Source organism: Pundamilia nyererei, unplaced genomic scaffold, assembly GCF_000239375.1.
Source record: "Pundamilia nyererei isolate P.nyererei 1_Seehausen unplaced genomic scaffold, PunNye1.0 scaffold00136, whole genome shotgun sequence".
Classification (NCBI taxonomy): Eukaryota; Metazoa; Chordata; class Actinopteri; order Cichliformes; family Cichlidae; genus Pundamilia; species Pundamilia nyererei.
This window is the reverse complement of record NW_005187537.1, coordinates 1,610,272-1,635,362: the sequence shown is the minus strand read 5'-3', so window position 1 is coordinate 1,635,362 and position 25,091 is coordinate 1,610,272. Positions and strand designations below refer to the sequence as shown.

At 41.5% G+C, this 25,091-nt stretch overlaps 2 protein-coding genes across 6 annotated transcripts; both read left to right on the top strand.

The window, feature by feature from the left end:
- Positions 1-2,347: 2,347 nt before the first annotated feature.
- Positions 2,348-16,183, top strand: ercc6 (excision repair cross-complementation group 6). Of its 5 annotated transcripts, none has more exons than XM_005743909.2 (22): positions 2,348-2,389; positions 3,022-3,227; positions 3,317-3,545; positions 3,716-3,836; positions 3,954-4,068; positions 4,667-5,378; positions 6,685-6,816; positions 7,137-7,295; positions 8,191-8,326; positions 8,573-8,743; positions 8,836-9,012; positions 10,252-10,368; positions 10,810-10,905; positions 11,571-11,789; positions 12,210-12,320; positions 12,808-12,927; positions 13,185-13,279; positions 13,764-13,909; positions 14,007-14,582; positions 14,723-14,888; positions 15,021-15,099; positions 15,192-16,183. In XM_005743909.2, exons 2-22 carry the CDS (start codon positions 3,032-3,034, stop codon positions 15,636-15,638), a joined length of 4,320 nt encoding a protein of 1,439 aa, XP_005743966.1. In that variant the 5' UTR covers positions 2,348-2,389; positions 3,022-3,031; the 3' UTR covers positions 15,639-16,183. The 5 variants fall into 5 exon arrangements, with proteins under 5 accessions (XP_005743966.1, XP_005743965.1, XP_013769017.1 ...); XM_005743908.2 differs by having other exon boundaries at positions 2,376-2,441; XM_013913563.1 differs by lacking the exon at positions 15,192-16,183 and having other exon boundaries at positions 2,376-2,441; positions 14,723-14,911; positions 15,021-15,082.
- Positions 16,184-17,729: 1,546 nt separating this feature from the next.
- Positions 17,730-23,552, top strand: drgx (dorsal root ganglia homeobox). Its single transcript, XM_005743907.1, has 7 exons — positions 17,730-17,806; positions 17,963-18,052; positions 18,860-18,960; positions 19,506-19,607; positions 21,283-21,455; positions 21,771-21,883; positions 21,990-23,552. Exons 2-7 carry the CDS (start codon positions 17,995-17,997, stop codon positions 22,367-22,369), a joined length of 927 nt encoding a protein of 308 aa, XP_005743964.1. The 5' UTR covers positions 17,730-17,806; positions 17,963-17,994; the 3' UTR covers positions 22,370-23,552.
- The last annotated feature ends 1,539 nt before the right edge of the window (positions 23,553-25,091 follow it).

The window sequence follows — 25,091 nt, the reverse complement described above, 5'->3', positions numbered from 1 at the left end:
ACACACACACACACAGAGAGAGAGAGAGAGAGAGAGAGAGAGAGAGAGAGAGAGAGAGAGAGAGAGAGAGAGACTTTCTCGTTCTTAGTGAGGACATCTAATTGACATAACACTATCCCTAGCTGCTTACGATAACCATCAAAAATGAATACCTAACTCTAACTCTTAGCCTAAACCTAACCATAACCTAATTGTAACCCTGACACTAAAAATTCCTCTTCTACGTCCTGAGCCACAGCCACCTCACAATATCAACATAGATTAAGATCAAGATAAATCTTTGCCATCAGTTGGAAGTACGTTTTGGACGTGCATCCTTCTGTTTATTGTGATCCAGTGTTTCAGAATACAACCTATAAATTAAATTAGGAGAAAAACATCTTCTGCACACCTATGAGAACTGTTGGATTCATGAGAAGAATACTGTATAAACAAAGATAATGACCACAAGGAGCTCCCTTGATTGTCTCTCTAGCTGCCTCACCAAATTCTTGTAAAGTGATTTCATTCTCAAGAAATTCGTCTGGTCCCAGAGAGATAATAAAAGTTACCGTTACTGAAAGCGAGGAGGACAGTGTTCCAGCGACAGCAGATGAAACACAACTTCATACTGGAGCATGTATCAACATTTACAGTATTTTGACACAAAATCCATAAAAAGCAAGGACCACCCCGATTTTCACACATATAAATTCGAACCTATAACACTGCCTGTAAATCTTGCCCCCTGTGTTATTCTACTGTCAGGATGCAAAGTAGCTCAGAGCAGCAGTGTTAACAGTACTCCGCGGCACCCTGGGAGATTTGCACCCAACCTTCATACGCCTTATAAATCTACAATCTACTCTGTGCATACAAAGAAGTGGGAGTTATCACAACTACATCCATTTAAGATAAACACTTTTGCTACCTGTGAGCTTGACATGGTCTATCAGTTAAACTTAACCAGTTGAACTTTCCCTACATTATAAAGCACATAAAAGCACAGCTGTGTACTAAATATTATCTCCTCCTTCTCTTGATAAAGGCTGGCAAGTACTGGTGAAATACGTGAGCGATGGAAGGGGAAGATAGAGGTTTGCATTCCTCTCTGCAGCTCATCGTGTGAATGAATCAGTTTATTTGCCACCTATGATGATTTTTAAGCAGCTCGATAGTTTATTTAACCCTTCTTGACTCCTGTATGCAGGCCCCTTATATACACTACCCTGAGAGAAAAGAAAAAAACAAGGAAAACACTGTGGCTGTGAGCTACCTGATCACAGCTCTACACTCTGCAGGTCTTCTACTAACTAAACTACAAGGTTTTGCTGCAGCACACTTTTCTTTTAGTTCAAATCTTAATCTCTGGAGAGGTTCCCCTGAAGGTGACCCACATTTACTGGTTAAGCAAATAAAATAGGCAAATGTCTCCATTTTCCTACATTCACAAGCCAAGGGTGACAGCAATATTCATCCTTATATAGATATGTTTGCTTACACAGATAACACTGTTTGGAAAGATTACTGACTACTGCTCATGCGCTAAAGTGCAAGACGGAGAGGAAATTTTAATTAAGCCCTTCATTTATTTTTGCATGAAAGTGGAAATAAACTTCCTCTCAGAGGTAAATACTTGGAGCTCCTCATCCATGAAGCGTAGGCTTTCCAAGACTCAGAAAAAAATCACAGACACTTGGCAAATTAGAGGAAAAACATAATATATAGTGTCTTAGTAACATGTGGGAGCCCCACGTGCCACCAGAAAAGTTTCTGTGTGACTCTACAAATCCCAAGAAATCTACTCTCCAAAGAAAATGCCCTAATTTGGTGTTTTAATTTTAGTGATAAAGAGTTCTGCCTAACATGTTTATCCAAAATCAACAATCATTGTTCGGTTAAGCCAAGGTCTGATGACTGCCGGGGTCATAGTGTATGATTCATGTTATTTTATGACGTTCTCATCACTCTGTGATCCTTTGTGCCTGTAAATGGGATCATTGTCATCCTCTGCCATTAGTGCAAAAAAGAATTTTATCACAAGATAAAGATCATAACTTCTGTGCTGATCTGCAGTGATCCTTCCCTCTAAGGAGACAAAACAAAAAATGCCTGCAAAGCAGGTAGCAGACCCACCAGATCTTCAATCTTCTCGGCATTTTCCTTTAATTTGTCACATTCTTGCATATTAATAATGACTGAAGTGTCTAAGTAGTTCCCTAAAAACGCAAAGAGTTGTTTTTGAAAATGTGGTTCACAGTTTCTCCAATGATATGGCAAAAATAAGTGGTTTTGTGGCGCCATCTAGAGTGCAATGTTCTCTGCTGCTGCCAACCAGCAGAGGGCGCTGTTCAGCAAGTTAATCATTGAACGGATGCCTTCACTAACACCGGAAACCAGGAAGCGGCTGGTGAGCAATATGACATAAAGCGAGCCAGTGATGTTGTATAACTGCACGTTTTGTGAGTATCTCATTGTCACTGTCGCTTTGACGCTGGGCTTAATGGACCAGATTTTACTCAAACAGCGAGAAACAGTGGGTGCTGTAGTAGGAACATATCTGAACATGTTTGGTCCTTTGAACGTCCTCTGTTTGTTGAAGCTGAACAGCTGATGATGTTCGGCTCACTGTTAGCTTAGCAGGTTAGCCTAGCCACGTAAACAATAGGTTGTGAGAGACTTTAACGTTTCTTTCAGTTTTATGCCTATCCTATAGCTCAGCGTCTAACCGCTAATGTGGTACCTTCTTTAATTTAAATTGGTATTATTTACATTCATTTCTTCCCATTACGAGCCTCCACATTCACATAATTAGTTTAAGACCCTTCCGTTAATCGTTATTAACCATAGATATAAGCTTGGTTTAGATTCCGATCATTACATAATACCGTTCAGAGTTAACGCAGCCTTTTTGGACGCAATAAAAAGGCGACAAGCAATAACTGTTTAGTTTTATTTCTCTATTTAAAGCAGTTCTTTAACAGCTTAGACGAGACAATGGCTTAAATGACTTGTTTGACATCTGTTTGACACTTCTGGCAGCTGCTTCACTATGCCTGTAGACGGTACAGAGGACCAGGTGCCCTCCTCTCTTTCTAGCCCGGCTAGTGCTGCCCTCACCCCGGGAGGAACGGAGGAGGATGGAGCTACAGGCGGCTCAGCAGTCTGTACTTTCCCTGAAAACAGTCAGGCCCCGGAGGCTGCTGCAGCCTATCCTGCCAACACTGGACCTGGGGAGGGCAACAGCGGTGAGCTGTGCAGCATGTTGAGAGAGGAGATGGAGAATGTCATTATATCCTTATAAAATCATTTCATGTGTTATCTTTGGTGCATTTAGCTGGGAAAAGGTCTGGAGCATTGCTGCAGATTGACCGACAGCGCATCCAAGCAGCTTCTGCCAGTTCGGGAGCTGATGAGCTCCAAGGTCTTGGTGTGGCTGTGTATGACCAGCACATACTTGAACAAGGTGTTTTGCAGCAAGTGGACGAGGCGATCCAGGAGGCCAGTCAGGCTGCTGTTAAAGCTGAAGCCGAGAAGGAGTATCAGTCTGTGTTGGATGATGTCAGGTACAGGAATTTAAAAAAACAAAACAAAAACACAAATGGTTTGTGTGTGTTGTGTTGAAGTAATCATCTTACTTTGTTGAGATGCTATAAACTAAAAAAATTTTTTATTAACAAGTAGCAAAACGTCAAGGGACTAATAAGTCTTCTGCTTTTAATCATGTGTGTTGCAGGTCTGTTACAGCATCTTTAAAACATATCAACAAGATTATTGAGCAGCTTTCTCCTTACGCAGCCTCCAGTAAAGACATCAGTAGGAAGATTGAGTCTGTCAAAAGACAGAAAGAAAATAAGGTAAAATACTACATGTGTAACGTTTTAAAATAAAGTAATCTGGTTTATATGATGATGGTGTAATAACATAATAATAATAATGGTGTGATTGTGGTGATGAAAAAACTTGTCATACAGGAGAAACAGCTGAAGAAAGTCAGAGCCAAACAGAAGCGACTTCAAGCCATTCTGGGAGGAGAGGACACTCAAAGGGTGGAATTTGAGTTTTTGGCAGAAGATGATGGAGAGGAAGGTAACGTGTTGTTTTTTGTGTACTGACTGGAAACATTAACCACTGATCAGTGGGTGGAAGCAGTTTTTGTGGCAGCCAAGATGCCTAACTTGTAGCATTCACTGATTATGGTCCATATTAGGTTGATGAAGGAAATTTACTGTGCATTAATTAGAATAGCAGGGTGTCCATTTGCTTTCTGCCTTCAGCAGATTTCACTTCTGACACAGGCTTAAATAGGTGTGACAACTCTCCTCTTGTATTGTTTGTTGCTACACAAGTCTGTTTTCACACATAACAATACACATAATATGTATTTCACACCTAAAATTCAAGCTAGCAAGAAATATTTTCATGTACTGTGAAAAAGAACCCATAACTACACTTGTCCTCAGTTGTAATAAAGGTTATGCTCTCAGTATATTCCATGACTGCTCCGTGAGTTATTCGGTGCATATTTAACCTGCAGTCACATACTTCCTGCACACTAGCCGAAGTATTTCCTTCTCTAAAACATAAATAGACCCTTCTGAATCCTTAAGAGTTTTCCTGTAGGCATTCGTGTTGATTCTGGCAGTGAAGAAAATCTCTGAATCTGTATTTGTGTGTGTTGTACCAGAAGCGGGACCATCCACGTTGGGCAGCATGCTTATGCCATCTCAGGAGACCGAATGGGAAGAGCTTATCCGAAAAGGTCACATGACTCCTTTTGGAACCCGAATCCAACAGAAGGAGGTAAAGAAGGAGCCACGAAAACTGATGCTTGCGGAGAACTCTGCTTTTGACCAGTACCTGGCAGACCAGGCCAAGTTGGCTACTGAGAGGAAGAGAGTCCCTCTCCTTAAGAAGAAGAAAAGCTCTGGGGTTGGAACCGGTGGAGATTCAAGAGAGAAAACCAAAAGAACTGTTTCATCTTCCAAGGATAAAAAACTGCGTAAGCGTATGCGAAAGCTCCAGGTAACTGCTTTAAAGGCCCATCCTAAGGCCCGGCCCAAGGCTGAGCCACAGCTCCAAAAGCAACGGAGAAAACGTCACACTGAAGGAGAGGAGACAGACAGTGAGGGGTCAGAGTACCTCCCCAGTGATGAAGGAATAGATCCTGACCAAGAGGAGAGAGAAGCCATGGAGGAGGGCTTTGGAGATGATGATGAAGAGTATGAGTTGAAACCATACAAGAGAAAAACCGAAGGGAAAGGGAGGAAAAAAGTAAAGAAAAGTGACAGTGAGGAAGAATACCACCCTGAAAGTACAGATGAAGAGGATGATGACAAGGGAAAACCGAAAAAATACAAAGATGATGGAGATGTGGAGTATTATAGGCAGCGAATAAGGTACGATCATGCACTACTAACATTGCTCTAAACTCATGTTTAGATCTGTGGTTGGGTGCAAAGGTGTGCAGAGTTTTTACAAAACGAAAGCAGCAACTTATGCCTGCATATGCCTTGCTCAAAAACCCACCAGATTGTTCCTTTTACTTTGCATCACATTTGTAATGGCAGTGCTGTGTGCTATTGTTATTCCTTTTACTTAAGGAGGAAGCAGTTGTCTCTTTTTCTGCTGGCTCCATAGTGCAGAAAGAGAGTTAATCCCAGATGAGATTGGCAGCTGTTTCTTGACTAAGCAAATTCACTCCCTGCTCTTCTTCTCTCTCTGCTCTCACACTGGCCTAATTATCCTCCTGCACATGGTTTTATACACTCACTCACTCTAATGCTCAAATTAATGGAAGAGCAGCCCTAATGAGATTTCATATTTATAGCTGCCAAATAAATTGTGTTGGCATGTGTCCTTTTTCTACACTATAGTGACTGAATGTCAATTCCACAGCATAGACACGGCATGGACGGTGAGACTAGCTTATACGTGGAATGATATTATTAGAGCGGGCGGTATTTGTAGTTGGGTGGGAGGTGGAGTGGGGGCAGAAAAGTGTAATTAACTGAACCAATGCTTAGTCTTGACTTAATTAGAGAGTGTGGTCTCCCAGGCCTAGCTTAAGGACCAGTTTCGTGGCAGGGTGACAGGACCAGGCCCAAATGAAGATGGATTCTTATCCTCTGTACCTCACACCTTTCTGGGGAACTCGCACTACTAATTGTCTGTATCAATCTTCATTTGCTGTGCGACGACTGTTCCTCTAACTGCCCTCTCTCCTGCACTATTAAAACTGTTTTCCTTTAACATTTCCCTTTTTGCTGTAGATGTTTCACCGCTCAAGGGAAATACCTTCAACTCAAAACATTCGCTATCCTTACACCTGTGTAGACAAATGCTCAAATAACGCATGGAGTGCGAGAGGTGCAAATAGAACACCTTTCTATCCAGTCTCCACTTATCCTGTTTAGGTTTGCACTATATTCACTTGAAATGTCTGATTTAGTTTGGATCTCTTAGTTGTTTTCATTTTGCATCTGTAGCAATATACATCACTGAAAGTTTAAACAGGTTGAATTCTTCACTGTTGTTCAGGTAGTGTATTCGTCTTTTTAAAAGAGGAAGCAGGTGTTTGTTCTCAGCACCTAGGCTCACTGAGCTTACCCCTTGCGGTTGTGAGCTTCTAACTAAAATAAAGAAATTCATTTTATCACATCGGTGTGCAAACACTTCATCAGTGTATATTAATTTTCTCAACAGGAGATGGAAGCGTCAGCGTCTTCGAGAAAGGGAGGAGAAGAGAGAAAGGGGTGAGGAGCTAACCGATGACAGCGATGCAGAATTTGACGAAGGCTTCAAAGTTCCTGGTTTCCTCTGGAAAAAGCTTTACAAGTAAGTTCAGTCCGAAACATTGATTATGGGAATGAGTTATGTTAAATATCCATGCATGTAGATAGAGCCACTTTTATCAAGTGATAACAAGGACTAATAAAACATTTTTCGCATAAAGATTATATGTGTACTTTGTTCTGCATCACAGTCACTGCTCTGAAAAAATAATGATTATTTCATCAGCAAGCCTTGCAAATTTATTTGTTCACTGATCTATGAGATTACTGGCAACCCTTTATGTGTGTTTATGTGGATTGTCCATGGTTGCTGTTACAGCCATGTGTTTCAAGTGTTTGCATTCATGTCAATGACCTTTTCAGGTACCAGCAGACGGGTGTGCGGTGGATGTGGGAACTCCACTGTCAGCAGGCAGGGGGCATCTTGGGGGATGAGATGGGATTGGGTAAAACCATCCAGGTCATCAGCTTTCTGGCTGGACTGAGCTACAGCAAACTGAGAACCAGAGGGTCCAACTACAGGTGTGCGCACACACACATGCGTACACACAAACTGTGTCCAGAGACTGTGTGTCTGTATGGTATGAATATTTGATTAGGGGGATTTCTACTTGAGAGTGTTCATCTGAATTATTAAACATGTTTCAATTATCAGACTCTTCACTTTTTTTATTTATTTATTTTTACTGCGGACATCAGAGAAAACACTGACACTCTGTGTGTGTGTGGGGGGGGGGGGGGGGGGGGGGGGGGGGGGGATGCGTTAGAGTGAGTGTCTGCGTGAACCCTTAAAATGAATTTCAGGCTCATGAGGTGGGGGTAGAGCAGGTGGGTGACAACAAATCAACCGCCAAAAACATGACGGAGCGCTGCTGATAATCTGGTTTTACTTCCTCGAACAACACTCGTACATTTATTGGGTGGAGCTTCCCTGATGGTCAATACTCTGTCTACTATAGACGCCCACAAATTGATTGCTTGCAAACTCAATTATGGTCCAATATCAATAGCTTCCACTAGGCAGAGGTTCATACCAGCCCATTAGTGTATCTTTTGTGCGTGCCTGTGTGTGTGTTTGGCAAAGTTCTTGTAGATTTTCACAGTGGAGCTGAGGATATCTCCACACACTTTCTTTGATTTATTGTAAGTACAAGGCTTTGTAGTTGCATCATTCCGCTGTGCGCTGTTCCTCATCCTTGAATGCATCATATATTGTCATTGCAATCTAAGCATATATACATTATTTTACTTAATAGGGAAAATACCTTTTATTTTACACTGTAAAAATGATGGCTGTGATTTGCTACTGAAGCCTGCTCAGGTTATCCAAAGTTTAATGAACACAGTTCCATTGTTTACCCATCTTAATCTCTGGTTTTCGATTAAACACGTGTCTGTGGTGTTTGTTTCGCTGTAGGTATGCTGGTCTGGGTCCAACAGTCATTGTGTGCCCAGCTACAGTCATGCACCAGTGGGTGAAGGAGTTTCATACCTGGTGGCCTCTTTTCCGAGTGGCAGTCCTACATGAAACTGGGTCCTTCACTAGCAACAAGGTAGCTGTTCATGAGTTTTATACAATCTTTTTTTCCCTCTGGGGGGCACTAGAGTTCTGTTTACAGTATTAGCTCCTGACCTTACCTCCCACTCTTTCCCTCTTTTTAAAGCCACATTGATAATGATGCCCTACTTGGTACATTCTTTGAAGTATATGATACTAGACATGGTTAATAACTGCACTGGTTTATATTAAGGTTTAAATATTAAGGTTTGTGTCTTTGCTTTTTTCCCCCATGTTGCAGGAAAAGCTCATTCCAGAAATAGCAGCATGTCATGGTATCCTTATCACTTCATATTCAGCTGTGAGGAACATGCAGGAAACCCTACAGCTCTACGACTGGCACTACATTATATTGGACGAGGGTCATAAGATCAGGAATCCAAATGCTGGAGTTACTGTTGCTTGCAAACAGGTATTATATACGCATGGACACATGCATCAACATAAGCAAAGTTCATGCGGTTGTAATTAATTAATAATTTTTTTTAATTTTCTCTTCTCTAGTTTCGCACTCCTCACAGATTCATCCTGTCAGGCTCACCAATGCAGAACAATTTGAAGGAGCTGTGGTCTCTGTTTGATTTTGTGTTCCCCGGCAAACTGGGGACATTGCCTGTTTTTATGGAGCAGTTCTCCGTGCCAATTACTATGGGTGGATATAGTAATGCATCTCCTGTACAGGTACACACACAAAATTGTGAAATAATAATTTATTTCAGTTCTGGTTGTGTGTCCTTTTCCTCTTTTGAAGTGGAATAATGTTATTGTAATGGTAATATCATTCCAGACAGGAGCCAGTTAATCCAACAACTCTACTATTTCTGTAACTGTATCATAAGGGTGGAGCATAAATGGGCTATGCTAATTTGAAAATACCTTCTCTTCATGTATGCACAGTTTTGGAAAGCTTGATGGAAGCCATTAGGTGCAGTGCAGGATAATGTAGGCCCGTGCAAGAAAACTTGTGTGCATCCCCAGTGTGTGAGAGAGGGAGAGGCTAAAGTAGAAAGGCGGGGAGCTAAATTGTAGCCCTTTGTCATTAGTGTCCAATCGTTAATAACTCACTGACTGAATAGATTTAATTATTTAAGATGGCTATTGATGCTTCTTCCGCTGTCGATAATAAAAACCTTTACTAATTATTAATGTTATTAAATGGTCAGAGAGGGCAAAGCTCTGCTGCCTTATCTTCTTCTCGATATTCTCAGAGCAGCAAAACAGGCCCTGAGATGATACATAAAGTTCATGTATGTTCAACTAGATGTATGTTTTAAAAAAAACATGTATTTGAGGTGGGGCTTTATGAGCATGTGCATATAGGCTCTATTACTGAGGCATGCATTTGCAGCCCCATGTGAATCCACTCAACAGCTTGCGCCGAGATCACTGGATCATCTGCTGCCTTCCTTGTTTTTGTTTTTTCTTTCCTCTCCACTTTACCCCATTGAGCTCAAGATACCACCATGTTATTGTCCCCTCCAGCTTTGCCAAGGGTGTCTTTGATCCCCCCCGTGGATCCCCAGTGAGTTAATGTTTAAAAGACTAACTGGCTTTTAGCACTGACCCTACATACAGTTTAGCAGGCCATTTGCAGTGGGGCTTCTAGTGTGGACCAAGTGTGTCTCAATCTCCCCCTCTGTTTCCACTGGAACTGGCCAGCAGCACTGATGAAAGAAGGCTGTGTCCCTCGAGACCAGCAGCACTCAGATCAATGTTGAATGGCTTGTACCGCTTAGAGGGACAGCAACATGAGGTGATGAGAGATAGCAGATGAGTGGCCAAACAACAGCCATGCCTTAGGAAACATGAGCGCTGACAGGAGTGTGTATGTGTTTGCTTTGCATGCTGACCTGAAGGTTCCTTTTGTTTTAAAGCAGTTTGTTTATCCTTAAAGGTATGATTTTTATTTATTTTTTTAAGGTCCAGACAGCATTTAAATGCGCATGTGTGCTGAGGGACACCATAAATCCTTACCTGCTCAGAAGAATGAAGGCAGACGTCAAGGCTAACCTCTCCTTACCTGACAAAAATGAACAGGTATTCATCATACTCTAAGACACTTGACCCTGCTCTAAGTATTGAACAGCGTCTAACGCCTGCATCTCTTAACAGGGGAGATGTTTATCTGATTGGATGTGACTATTATGTGCCACATCTAAGGAGTATTTGATGAATGTGCATGGCCCCTGTCAGGTGAAACCAGCTAATAAAGTCCCAGTAAAGTAAAAGAAGCAGGTATTCATTAAGGCGGCTGGTCTCTGGTCTGTCCTTGCGGCTGACGCTGGTGGACTTCTCAGTCCACTTCTGCTCATTAAGTCAGTCCCTCAGGACACCGGTGGCTTCAAAAAAAGCCGTTGCTTCCTTCTAATTTCTCTTCTCAAACACTTCACTTCATCAAGGGGCTTTAAAGTGGATGTTCACTGCTCATTATAAACTCTTACACTGCCCTCTATTGTGTGTGTTTGTGTCTGTGTGTAGGTTCTGTTTTGCAGATTGACAGCAGAGCAGCGTCAAGTGTATCAGAGCTTCTTAGATTCCAAAGAGGTCTACCAAATACTAAATGGGGACATGCAGGTGAGCCTTCATAGTTTGTGTTCTGCTTTTGTGTTTGGTTGACACACACTTTACGAGGATAAGAAAGTAGAAGACTTCCTGGAACAAGACATGCATTATTTAACCACCTAACAGAGGCATTTCCGTTTACCTCCCTCTCACAGAGACATTGTGTGGATTTTTATCAACTCTCGTACAATTAAAGATCCCCACCTTTAAGTGGAATCTGTGGAATTGAAATTATTTTTGCCATGTAAATTATGTTAAACCCCTAATAGCTTGACTTTGGTATTGTTTAAGAGGTTCAATTCGAGAAGGTTGTACAGTTGTGTTTCTCACAGTGGTGAGACCCTTGAAAGAGAAACTACCATTTATCACCACTGACCAAATGGACGTGGTTGGAGAGCTAGAGGTGACCACAGATTATGCATATACGCACACGTGCGTGCTCTTACAGACGTATTCAGTGGTCACTCTCAGTCCATTAACCACCATTACTAATGCAGTGACCACTGGGCCTTCATCAGGAAAACTGGCTAAATTGTCTTTAAATAAATTATGTGACTCATTCCTGTAGATTTTTTTAAGGTGCAACACAGTAAAAATCTGTAAATTTATCAAAGTTGACATCAGTTCTGCTGACAGCGTTCATGAAGGAATCTCCTTTTTCTTTTTGTCTCATGTAGGTGTTCTCAGGTTTGATAGCTCTGCGTAAGATCTGTAACCACCCGGACCTTTTCTCAGGCGGACCCCGGATACTGAGAGGAATCCCTGAGGACCAGCTAACTGAAGAGGAACACTTTGGCTTTTGGAAGCGCTCGGGCAAGCTGATTGTTGTGGAGTCGCTGCTACGTCTCTGGTTCAGACAGGACCACAGAGTCCTGCTCTTCACTCAGTCCAGACAGGTGAGGAACACTTTCCTGAAATAAGCACCAGTATTAAAGACGCATTAACAGTGGTTTGTATAAATACAAAAGATTTTTGTAAAGCCAAGATAATTCTTTCCTCCTTTACATCTTAAATTGTGGTGTCATGTGTTGCCAGCTACCTATAAGCCTGTTAAATTTAGTGTGTCTGTGAGCGTGCGAGACAGAAGGAAAAAGTGAGGAAGTGAGAGAGTGTGTATATGTGATGGAGGCCCCAGCTGTTGCAGTCAATACCAATGAGATTATACCTCAGAGGGAACCTGAGACCCTCCCTGTCGGTATCTCTGTCCATGTAATATTAATCTGCTCTAATCCTTTTAGAGATAATCCAAACCTCAGCCCTTCTTTCCCCGTCTTTATCTCCTCTTTCTGCTGTCTTTATCCTCCCACTCCTTCCAGATGCTGGACATCTTGGAGGTGTTTGTAAGGGAGAATAACTACTCGTACCTGAAAATGGACGGCACGACTACAATATCTTCCCGACAGCCTCTCATCGCTCGCTACAATGAGGTAAGGATTAGTCATCTCTAATGGCTGTATGTGTTTCCAATGAAAATCCTGCCCTGAGGGACCAAATGCTTCAGTGGAATCCTTCTCACCCCGAGGTGGGGACGCTAATTGATGAAAATCTGTTGTTCAAAGTGGATGTGCTCAATTTTCTGTGTGTGGAAGATGTTGAAATATCACTTAGCATTAAAGCACTCTTTAAAACTAAAACTTTTTTAAAAATGTGTTGTATCTAATACTAAATCTGATCAACATACACTGCATTTAGATAAAGCTTTTTTTATCGTCTTTAAATAGGGTTTAATTTGAGAATAATTTGAGAGCAGGAGATTGTTATCTTACTTGCATTAAATTTTAACAATTTACTAATGAAATTTTTTTTTTACAGGATTATAGCCGAAAGTGATTATCAAAGAGAGTATGAAATTGCAGATTGGGTTCATTAATCACCAGTATTTTCTCTGCTTCTCTCTTTTCTTTTCTTTTTCAGGACAAATCCATTTTTATCTTCTTGTTGACCACTAAAGTCGGAGGTCTGGGAGTCAATCTGACTGGAGCCAATAGAGTCATCATTTATGACCCAGACTGGAACCCCAGTACTGACACGCAGGTTAGACAGCCACACGTAAAATAATTAAAAACATTGACTCAGTGAATTATTTCTCATGTGAGTCTTAATGTTCCTTAGAGTTGTGATTTGTCACATTAAATTGCCTACTTTTTTTTTTCTTGTTGGATGCCAGCTTTTCATGCGTTTCCAATTTCTTGTTGCCTGGTTCACCTGCTGCTCTGTAACATCGCTTTTCCTCCTTTCTCACTGAATGCTCGGTTTAATCATTTGCTCTGAATGTGTTACGCTGCTCGCAGGCTCGCGAACGGGCTTGGAGGATCGGTCAAAAGCAGCAAGTAACAATCTATAGACTGCTGACTGCTGGGACCATTGAAGAGAAAATCTACCACAGGTCAGACAGCAGTTTACTTTTCTAAGCACTTTATAAGGATAATATTCAATTGCAAAAACAAAATCCTCTGTTGGCCATTGTGTTTTCTCTCACCGTGCCTTTTTGTTTCAGTTTTCTTTCTGTTGATTTCACACATTCATGAGTATTGGCAATGACGTGACTAATTGCTTACATCACTGCTATATTAGTACTTGCACTGTCCCGGTTCTAGGTAATTGAAAAGCATTCCTGCATTATTAAATGGCCAATTGAGGACTTCTAAACTGTTGCTCTGTTTGTTTTTTTGTCTGTAAAGTGCTTTCAGAAAGCAAGTTGGAAAAACTGCAGGCATTGTGTTTTGATACCTACAGTGGTGAGGTTAACTAATGTGCTCATCCATCAGCCAAACTACTCTGTGGTGACAGGGGATCAGGACTGCATGCTGAGCTGAAATGGCAGCTTGCATTCAAGTATGTAATTCTGTATTTTATCTGCTGTAATTCAGGCAAATCTTCAAACAGTTCCTAACCAATCGAGTACTGAAGGATCCCAAACAGCGACGGTTCTTCAAGTCAAATGACATCTATGAGCTGTTTACTCTAGCTGATCCAGATGGAGGTCAGGGAACAGAGACAAGTGCTATTTTTGCAGGTCTGTTGAAACATTTCATTGTCCAGTTATTGGGTTGTTAAAATAAGCTTGAGGGATTTCATTTTATTTACTTTGGTTTATTTCTCCCTAAAAACAGGCACAGGTTCTGACATCAAAGTGCCCAAAAAACCCGAAAAGCCAAAGCCATCACACAAAGTAAATCACAGCAGCCATGCACATAAACACTCCTCAGCAACCTTCATTAATACAGGTACAGACAGCACGCACACTCCTGCATTAAGGGCCGGAAGTACGTCTCCATGCAGTAAAAACTCTCAGGGTAAACAAAATGTCCCGATAGACAGTCCAAGCACCAACCAGGATGCTGTAGATATAGCGCCTGCGGGACAAAATAAAAACAGCGACTGTGATGCAGCCAAACCAGACACAAATACCTCAAACTCAGCCAGTTTTCACCAGCACAGAGACAAAAACTCTGCCCGGACCAGCCCACAGAAACACAGGGAGAAGAGGAAACACTGTGACTCGGGCGACTTGAACAAACGCAAACATAAGAAACACAAGCGCTCCCGGGATGCTCGATTCGAAGGCCACCGCATCTCTCATTTGGTAAAGAAAAGAACATTTAAGAAATCCGAGAGCGAAGACAATGCAGCAGAGGACCAGAAGAAATCAGATGATTATGTCTTGGCAAAGCTGTTCAAGAAATCTGGTAGAAGTTTTTTTTGGTTGGTTTGTTTGTTTTGTACCGTCTGCAGTATCAGAAATTTTTATATACAAGATTTGCGAAACGGCAAGCTTCTTTTTCTTATTTTCAAATGTGCTGTTCTTTTCTTCCATGGTGTTTCTCAGGTATTCACAGTGTGATGCAGCATGACACCATCATAGAGTCTTCCAATCCTGACTATGTTCTTGTGGAAGCAGAAGCCAATAAGGTGGCTCAAGATGCCCTTAAAGCTCTTAAAATTTCCCGGCAGCAGTGCAGACTGCGCTTCAAAACTCCTCCTGCCCCTGCAAAGTATGTAGTCTCACACTGACACGGTGGGGTTTTTTCTTTTTCTGTTTTTTTTAGAGCTTCACTAATTTAATTTAAAACAAACTTATCATTTTCTCAAATGTATTTAAGGCATTGTCTTGTTTGCCTTCTCAGGAAACGCTTTGGACAAAAGAAGAATTCTCTCTTAGCTACACCTTCTGTTCAGTCTGTTCCCACTTCAACCAAATGCAAGGTAATGGCCAGGTTCTCATTAAAAGATGTTACTCTGTGGTTTTTCATTTCTGATGCCATTTTTGGGTGTATTCATTGATTTCTTTTGTTTAGGATGCTGCTATTATAAAGAAGTCTGTGTCAAAGAAACCAGGTTCGGGAGCTCATTTCAGCGGGGAGGGTGCAGAAAGTGACTTGAATTCCACCCCGCTGTCATCCTCCTCTCTGCTGGCCCGGATGAAGGCCCGTAATCACCTCAGCATGCCCTCCAGGGGAGAAGAACCAGAAGAGGAGGAGGAGGATGCCTCGGGAGCTGCAGGGAGTCTTCCTGCTGCTCCGCCCACTGAGCACGATGAGCTGTTGGTGGATCTGCGCAACTTTGTAGCCTTCCAGGCGAGTGTGGACGGACAAGCCACCACCCAGGAAGTGCTCGAGTATTTCAAACCGAGACTGACCCAGGAACAGGCTCCTGTCTTCAGAGAACTACTCAGGAGTATCTGTGACTTTCATAGGACCTCTGGTCAGGAGGGCATCTGGAGACTCAAAGAGAGCTTTCGCTGAGGGAAGAACATTTAAACACCCCTTCAAGCTCAAGCTTACAGTTGTTGTCTTGCAACCTTCTTGTTGCTTGCGTTCAGGAAAGACATTTTGCCGTACAGTCTTGGGTTACCTAATGAAATCATAATTAGTTAAGCAAGTCTTGAAGGTAGTTTCTGTGATTGAGTTTGGCAGTTGTTCTGTTCTTTTTTTTCATTGTTGCTTGTACCTGGTGATACTTGAATTCATTTATTTTGATTTGACTAAAACGGTGTAATATCATATTCAGATATGCGTTTACTCTCAAACTTTGTTCTTCAAAAACCTCAGCGATGTCAGATTATACCAACTTTCTGTTAAGTTTAAGAATAGGGTGCCATTTTATACCTCACTAAAGGTTTTTGTAGATTTTATAATAAACTTTCTTGTACACTGTAGAGGTTTTTGGTCACTTCAAAACAAATTAATATTGCCTCTCCGTTGTTTGCAGGCATTTTAAAAACTGTTTTTTATATTAAAAAAATAAATGCAATTCCATATCTTGCATGTACTGTATGCAATAAATCTGATGGCTGCTTTTCTGGCTTTGTTATTTCAAAAATACACAGATGTAGAGGAAGATTTATGATTATGAATATATGCCAAACTATTTGCAGGTTACAAAAGACATGTGGGACAGTTTTGAATCAAGAACACAGGTAAATGTGAGGACATTAAAATAACAAGATAACTCAAAATTGGACGGAAAAGCTGACATACCTTTTATTTAACTGTGGTGCTGACCAGGGTCCTGAAATAGTCGACGGCTTATGCAAAATCTGCAAAACCTGAACTAGTTAAAGTTTATTTGTAAATGTGTCTCGACCTACGGAGATGAGGAGTAATTGCATTTAGTCTTTTAAGCAATCATCAGAGGATGGAGAGGAAAGGCGCTGACAGGAAGCACACACACACACTTAAGGCCTGCACTCTTGTCAAGAGTTGTCTAGACCAAATATTGGGATAAAGTTATCAACCGTTATTTGATTTCAATTTTCTCCACGCACCTCACCGAGGTCATAATAACAACTTTATTTTCAGTGGTGCATAAATTAATTACGCGCATTTAATAACTAAAATATCATTATATTCCCCCTTTAATAACATAAACGCTGCACGCCAGGGAAACCCTTAATAGCGCGGGGCCCTGTAACTGGCCATTATCCGCCTGTAATGATATTACAGAACCAATTACGCGCCATTAGAAGGGATTTTCTGCACTTTATGTGGTTTAGTCCAATCCCGCACTCCTCTTCTAAATTTCAGCTGCTTCTCGAAGCCTCATTTTGCCTCCACCTCAGAGACGCATGGCGTCTGCGCTCTGCCGTCCCAGATGCGCTTTAAAACTAATTGAAAGGGTCCCGCAGCAGATCATTTATCTGAGGAAGCGAAATAAATCGCTGGACCCCTTGCTGTGAACAAAATCAAAAATTTGGCCTTGTGAGTGTTCTACATGCGCAAACCCTTGTAAAGTGGACCCCCTAACACACCCTGACGAGCAATTAAACCACCCGACAGTCAATCTAAAACCCAAAAGCAGTCATCCTGCTTTTTTTAATATATGAAAGAACCAAATAAAAAGTGCAGTGGGTATGTGTGCATGTTTATGGTTAGGGAATATGCTTGACTCTGGAATAACAATCACTTGTGATGAATTTTTTTGGCACCAGAGCAGAGCTGCCGTTTGCCACCCCGGGTATGTCTTTCCTCTCCTCCTTTCTGTCTTTCTCTGACACACACACACACACACACACACACACACACACACACACACACACACACACACACACACACACACACACACACACCAGGGGTTGGGGGTGAGAAAGACAAAGCCGTGATAATCCGATTAGGACCAATTAGGCGTGAGATTCTGCGACACTAGCTGAAAGCCTTAACACTCTGTAGACAGTTATACAGTTATAGAGACATCTGGACACTCCCAGAGAGAAATAGAGAGACAGACAGAGAGAGAGAAGTGAGTAGTGTGTGGGGGTGCGTGTGAGTGTGTGTGTTTGCAGGAGCGAGAGAAAGAGTGTGGGGGGAGCGAGAGACAGAGAGATCTGGACACTCCCAGGCAGAGAGTCGGTGGAAGTGCAGCAGCCACTTCTCTCCGAAGCGCTAACTCACTCACATCAGCATCCTCACCGCAGGTAGGATGCTCTCACACATTAACTTTGAATCTCGCCAAATCCCGCGCGGTTCCGCATCTTCTGCTGACGGTTTAAGAGTGTTTTTGTTGCTCCCGTCACAAATCTGCATTACTCTAGGTCTGTGGGTTTAAGCTGAAACTTTTGTCTTTGTTCCAGGTTCCGTTTCGGAGTCTCTTAAGCGCGCAAAGATGTTCTACTTCCACTGTCCACCTCAGCTGGACGGAGAGTGCTGTCGCTCCAACACGCGTAAGTTCGCTGTCTCGCTGTTTTTTCCAGCTACGGATTATTTCTAACGTTACTCTTAAAGTTGTTCTCTGTAAACTTTTGTGATGTTTAGACAGCGCGCGGTGATTCTGCGCGTAAAGTGTGTGTGTGTGCTGTCGGAGACTTGAGAATGGGCCCGAATTTATCATTACTTTCTCTAAATCATTATAATATAATCATTTAACACAATGTGTTGTTATTAATTGTTAATTAAAACAACACCGACTTATAAAATGTATTTTTTTATGTCGTGGTAATATGTAACTAAAACTAGGTAAGTCAAACTGTTTCGGTTGTGAATCTGAATATCGCATGTAAAACACTCTTTTCAAATTTTAACTTGAAATTGTTGGTTGCTTATTGCATCTCTGGTAATATTTATACAAGTCCAAAACAGCAGCCGGTATATTTCCCCACACAAATTCAGCGATGGATGTAAAGGGTTAAGTCTGATTTTCTCTCTGCTCTCTTTTGGTGAGAAGAGCTGGTGGTTTGGCCCCGGGGCAGAAGGGGCGTTTTGTCCCGGGCACAGATGTTGGGTGTCATGGCTTTTAGTCCGTCATGGTTCCCCTTAGACACCTAACGTCAATGTTTCATGCAACTAATGGAAACACAAAATGTGCCTGCTTTGACTAAAATTTGTATTTTTATAGCCTTTCTTTTATCACTTTTATCACTGAACTTACCTAAATACATCATGAAGTTATTAACTCCTTATTAAAGCAGTATTATTATTATTTTTTAAGTGATTGAATTGTTTCCAATTTCCCTCTCTCTCTCTTTTTTCAGTGAATTCAGGCGGATTTGGCAACCACGCCCCAACTGATTTTGACGATGGATTTCTACGTAGGAAACAGCGCAGAAACAGAACAACATTTACTTTGCAACAGGTAATTATTTACCAGAACAAATAAAATAAAAAAAAATACACACATATATATAGGCTATATGCAAATCAGAGAAAAAGAAATGGGCCTAGCTGAAACTTCTCTTAAAGCAAAGCAGGTGTAGGGCGCTCTAGCTTTCAACAGGAGGAGGAAATAAATACAAAGTTGGGCAAGTTTTCTATTTTAAGGCAGGGGGAATTTCCCTGATATTCACCACAGACATAAAAAATAAAATAAAAATAAAACCTTTATCCCAAATTTATTTCCAAAAGCCCAGAGGCAATGATGCCATAAAATCATATGAAAATAGAAGACGACGAAAGATCTGTTGATTATTTTTATTATAATTGTGGATTGTCACGCGTGTATTTAACTGTAAGTACTTACAATTACAGGCTAATCTTTAACATCTTTATTTAGCGTTATTCACTATGTCTCTTTACAAAAAGAAAGAAAGAAAGAAAGAGAATAGTCTGCTTATATTCAAATCAACTGGCAAATCATTTTAATAATTAAAAGTCTGCCCTCTGTTTTTTGCCAATGTGCAGTTGGAGGCTTTGGAGGCTGTTTTCGCCCAGACCCACTACCCGGACGTGTTCACGCGGGAGGAGCTGGCAATGAAGATCAACCTGACCGAGGCCAGGGTGCAGGTATGGCTGCAGCAGTGGTGTGTCCTGGGCACGTTTGACCATGCAAGAGAGGGTAAATTAAGGCACTCTGTCATTCCGGCTATGCACTTTAATAACATCAACATAATGGTGAATATTAGATTAGCTTGATTAATCGGTCATTCATAATTAACCAGCGATAATGTTCTTCACTAATTTGTCCGCGTCTCTGAGGTAGGAATACATCATCCGCGCAGATCTCGTTCTCGTGACACAGCCAGAAAAGAGAGAGAGAAAAAACGTGTTTTAAAAGAGGGCAAAGTCCGTAGCCTCCACAACTCCCCTTTCCTATCTCCCTGATCCTATCACACACGCGCGCGTACATAAAAGAAAAAATGGGCAAGCATGCACCTTAAATGTGCCAATTTATATTCCGCTCCTGCCCTGCACATATGCGCGGTTATAAACTTGGCCAGATGTAATTAAGTTATGTGTCCTGTATGTAATTTCCTGCATTCCAGATTTGCTTTTGGGTTTTGTTGTGCGCGCAGATCTAATTGTGGGAAATATAATAGTTTGCCTTTTGTTCCCCAGGGTCATCTTACTATCGCTTAAACCCAATGGCTGGGTTGATAATGGAATCCAGCGCTGTAAATTAGGGATTGTAAACAAATTATTCCCCTCCTAATCCGATTACCACATTCCTATTATTAAATCTGAACATGAATCCACCGCAGTATGCAGGGATATTAAACTTACATTATTATTAGAAAATAAATTTCCTTTCTGTTGTAGTGTTGTTGCCCCCCCCCCCCCCTCTTTTTTTTGTGTAAAGTGTCAATGGGCCTCCCCCGCATTAAGAGCACGCCGCAAATTGAGATTAATGGAGCAATTATAGCCCATTCAGAGATGGGTGTGTGTGGGGGGGCGCGACTTCTAGCTGGAAGGTGCAGGGGTGAGATAAGTCCATCGGCTGTATTGTTGTCCTGCCACCAAAATGTTGTCCTTTCTTTATGCCGAATGAATGCATGTGTTTTGTTTGGCTGTTGACATCATTTATACCCCCGGTACAATAGCAGGGATGCAGAGCACATGCACACCGACTCTAACCTCCATTCACACATCATGATTAATGCCTGCTAGAACCAAGTCCTAATCGAATCTGATGTTGTCAAACAATCACTAAATAGGGAAATAAACGACTTCATCATTGCCGCCTCTCTCTTGGGCAGCACAACTGTCAGTGGGAAGTCATTAAAATATGATAATGAAAAATTGCTCAATTAAATGTTGTTATAGGCACTGACCTTCATTCGATTAAGATACCAGAACTTGGCTATATGTGCTCTCAGCTCTGTGGATGCTGAAGGTTTTGGGGCTAAGTCAGGGACTGTGGGAAATCAGAGCATTGCTTTGACAGGTTCAAATGCCACTTGATAAGAGAGGTCACAGAACAAAGGAAGTAGGGAATATTTCTTTTAACTTTACTGTTAACAAGATTTCAAAAATTGGGAATATATATTTAATGTAGTTTCAATTTCTCTCAATATTACGCAAGTTAGATTACAAGCCTAAATCCAAGGAATTAAACTGAAATTATTGATGTGTCATTAGGCCCATTTTAGAATTCCAGTTTTAATTTATGGTTTAATTAATTTGTTGTACTTTTTTATTTTTTCACATTTTTAATTAATATTATTTTTTTTGTCAAATGCAGGTTTGGTTTCAGAACCGCAGAGCAAAGTGGAGGAAGACAGAGCGAGGGAGCTCGGACCCTGAAGGAGGGAAAGAGCAGATGAGTGAGGGAACTCCTCCATCTCGCAGCATCAACTCTCAGTCCCCAGTGGACCAGGGCAGAAAACAGAAAGAACCACTGGAGATGCAGCCAAGGTGAGAAGAGACAGACAGACGACCGTCGTCACAGTTATCTTAGTGAAACAGCGTCCTGTTAAAGGGGAAATTTGTGAAGCACTGTCGGCCAGACTAGAATTTTTTTTTTTTCAAAACTCTGATAGCCAACATTAACTTCTGGAGAAAGCTCCATATCGTTAGTCAATAATTCTAATTCATTAGTGTATTTTGGAAATAGCTGTAGATATTTCTAGATATATATTACTAGAATAAATTGTCTGCTTAAAGTTATACCTGGATATTTAAGTACTAAGTAATTCCTAATACTTAATTAAGTATTTGTTCTCTCTCCAGTATCAACAGGACAGTGGGTCCTGGTGGTCCCTTCTTTCCATCCTGCTTACCAGGCACCCTCCTTAACTCTGCCACCTATGCCCAGGCTCTCTCGCAGGTCGCCACTCTGAAAGGTAAATATGATTTTTGTTAACTGATGAATAAAGATGGTAATAAAGATGATGAAGATCTATTTTTTAAGTTGTCTTATCACAAATTCCACTGATTCTCATTTTTCAGGTAATGGCTTGTGCTCGTGCTGCGTTTCGGACCCCATGGGCTTGTCCTTCCTGCCACCCTATGGTTGTCAGGGTAACCGCACAGCCAGTGTGGCCGCCCTGCGCATGAAGGCCCGTGAGCACTCTGAGGCAGTGCTGCAGTCTGCTAACCTGCTTGGTGCAGCAACCGGACCAGGTGCCAGCGTGGGAGTCCTGTCAGGAGTCGGCGTGAGCGCAGCTGGGGTGGTAAGACCCTCGGTGGGTCCTCCCATTGAGGTGTCAGGCGCTGTCGGAAGAGGGGGAGATAGCTCCAGTCCCACCTTGGCCTCCAAGGTCCCAGTCCTGGGCAGCAGTCCTGACAAGCACCCTCACTGCCCTAAGGAACCACTGGAGAAAAAGTGAAGGCGCTGGACACAAACGTGGATGTACCGATACTCTAAATCTGTGTGACTGTGCCTGCTGTAACTACTCGACCCTGGCTGTATGAGAAACTAAGCACAAATGACTGACTCCAGAAACAGCCTGGGACGGACTTTTCTCATATCACACTGTGTGGATGAAAACATTTAACTATTTATTTGACAGTAAGTTATGATTGTGAGAAATGCTCAGTAACTGGGGCCTTGTTCCCTCATAAAAGCACAACTGTGGTTTTTGGATCTATTATCTGTCTTCATGCGCTCTTGGACTCTTTCGATGGACTTACATAGATACAATATGTGTGCGACAAAGACATATTTGATAATGTGAATTTAAATAATCCTGATGTTGTTCCTCTCATTTTCATTAGGAGGTCTGGTGGTTACCTTGTAAACATTAATGCATGTAAACTGTAAGTGTGCAAATGGCTGGCAGGACAGTGAAGAGTTTTGCAGGATTTTGGGCAATATATTGTTTATGGCATCAGGTCAAGCAATCGCCTCTCATTCTTTTGAGTTTAAAAGTGAAAGTGCACTTTAATATTAATCAGGCATTTTAAGTGTAAATGTGTACATGTGCTAGACTATGTGTGAACCCCAGGCAGCCTAAAGCAGACTCAGCGAGAGAGCGGCAGTTGTCCCTTCCACTCTGTTAGCACATCTGTAGTGCCAGCAGACAGGGAACACACCAGTCCTGTTGTGACATGTTCTTTAAAACAATTAAAGATGTACTCGCTCATGTTCCTCTCCTGTTGCCTCTCGCTCCAGCCATCTGTTCTAATACATTATTTATCAGCTTCCTTTAAAGCTGGGAGAGGAGAGCATTCGTGACTCTTATTATTTATTTACTTTTAGGAACGCTTGCGCTCACCCCTCCTCTCTGCGAGCCTTTTTTTAATTTTTATTTTTAATAAACCCCATTAAAGATGATATATGCTATTTGTTAATGTTGGATTTACATTTGAAAAAATATCATCTGTCATCACCTCAGGGCTCTTCACAACGTAGTTTATCACGGGCAATATATTTGTTGATTCATTATTCTTAAATATCTCCCCTCACTAGAATGACTCTTGACTATAAGATCAACTGATCAGACTGAGAATACTTAACCGCAGTGCACACAACCAGTAGTTGCTGATTCAATTTGCGTCCTTGAGGATTTTCAGGAAATTACTTTTGATAGTCAATAACACAATTAAGTAAACTACACACACATTATCATGAATAATTGATAAGAAATTATGTATTACCATGAAGTAGTGGTTCAATAATTGATGAGGCGACACCCTGGTGACACAGGAGAGGGAGATAATGTCAGAAGTCGTGCCAGGTTGTACACAGATCATCTTTTTCTTCTTTTTTTTTCACACCATTATGTGTGCATGTTGTAAATATCTGAAAACTATACCAATAAAGTGAATCTTTTACTGATTGTGACTTTAAGACTTTTTGGTAGGATTTTTAATTTCTATGAACCCATGCAACATTCGTGTTACATTTTCAGAGAAAATCCCCAAATTTAGACAAAAGTTTCAACTGGAGGCCCTTTTTTTAATTTTACATATTTGATATCATAAAACACTGCAGGTATAGAAATATTGCATTATGTAGCGACTGCTCTCCTGGATCTAAAAATGGCCCAAATATTATTACCAAAAACATTGCGCCTTCATATAATGCTTTATCTTTAAGTGCATGAGAGAGCTCCAGAGCAAATATGTTGAGCCCAGTGACATGGCGGCTAATGATAACACAATATCCTTATACAAACCAGCTTCTTCTCCAGAATGTACCAGTATGGACGACGTAATCCGGCCAACTCATACAAAAGACACAGAAAAACACATTCAGTCTCTCCAAAATTGAATACAGCAGTTGTGGAATTTAATCATTAGCCAAAACAAAGGATGCTGAAGTTATAATGACTCCGATCATCATTAAGTTCTGCATGGTGCCCATAATTCACTGCTTTAATATTTCATAAACAAGTCAAGTTGGTGTTGACATTCAGCTGTGCATGTGGCATCATTGATAATTTTCTGTCACCTAAAAAAAGTCCTGAGGCGGTTTTGTGGAGCATTGTTATATCAAATTAGCTGGAGAGTGGCCAGAAAAGCAGACAAACATGGTGAATACGGGGGACAGCAGTTGAACTCTGTTCTTACAGTGCAGTTAATGGGCTTCTTTTGTTGCAGTAATGAAATATTTTTGCAGGGATGTGGGGAAAAAATGTCCTGAAACAGGGAGGCGCTGCGCACATGCACCCATCCACAGACGCACGCAGACAATATAAGACAGAAAGAGGCCGTACACTCAAGAAAGAGTCATCCATACATGCAGCTCCTTTTGCTTGACATTAGGTGCAACACTAAATTTTTACTATTTACATACCTAGCTCCCAAAGTCAGACATAAAGTGAATTCAGGCCTATGTCCAGTGAAGGGCCAAAACAACCTGCTAAAGTATCGTCTCTGCTTTTAATTCCTGCAGCGGAGCTGACCAATAACCCAATCAATTAGAATCAATTAGGCTCATTTCTGGATGGATTATACAAACAAAGCATATCTTAATGCAGCGAGTAATGTGCCTGTCTGCTGTTTGCCACATAACCACAGCTCTGCTCCCCCTTACTCAGCAGAAGGAAAAGCATCCTCAGCGTTTGTGATCAATGCTCACAGTCCCCGGCAGCTTCTCAATAAAGC

Excerpts from the sequence above, each read along its gene's own strand:
- ercc6 (XM_005743909.2), top strand. The coding sequence starts at position 3,032 with ATGCCTGTAGACGGTACAGAGGACCAGGTGCCCTCCTCTCTTTCTAGC. Across the intron at positions 9,013-10,251 it reads GTAATGCATCTCCTGTACAG|GTCCAGACAGCATTTAAATG; the intron begins GTACACACACAA and ends TATTTTTTTAAG. Across the intron at positions 12,321-12,807 it reads TCATCGCTCGCTACAATGAG|GACAAATCCATTTTTATCTT; the intron begins GTAAGGATTAGT and ends TTTCTTTTTCAG.
- drgx (XM_005743907.1), top strand. The coding sequence starts at position 17,995 with ATGTTCTACTTCCACTGTCCACCTCAGCTGGACGGAGAGTGCTGTCGC. Across the intron at positions 18,961-19,505 it reads CAACATTTACTTTGCAACAG|TTGGAGGCTTTGGAGGCTGT; the intron begins GTAATTATTTAC and ends GCCAATGTGCAG. Across the intron at positions 19,608-21,282 it reads TGACCGAGGCCAGGGTGCAG|GTTTGGTTTCAGAACCGCAG; the intron begins GTATGGCTGCAG and ends TGTCAAATGCAG.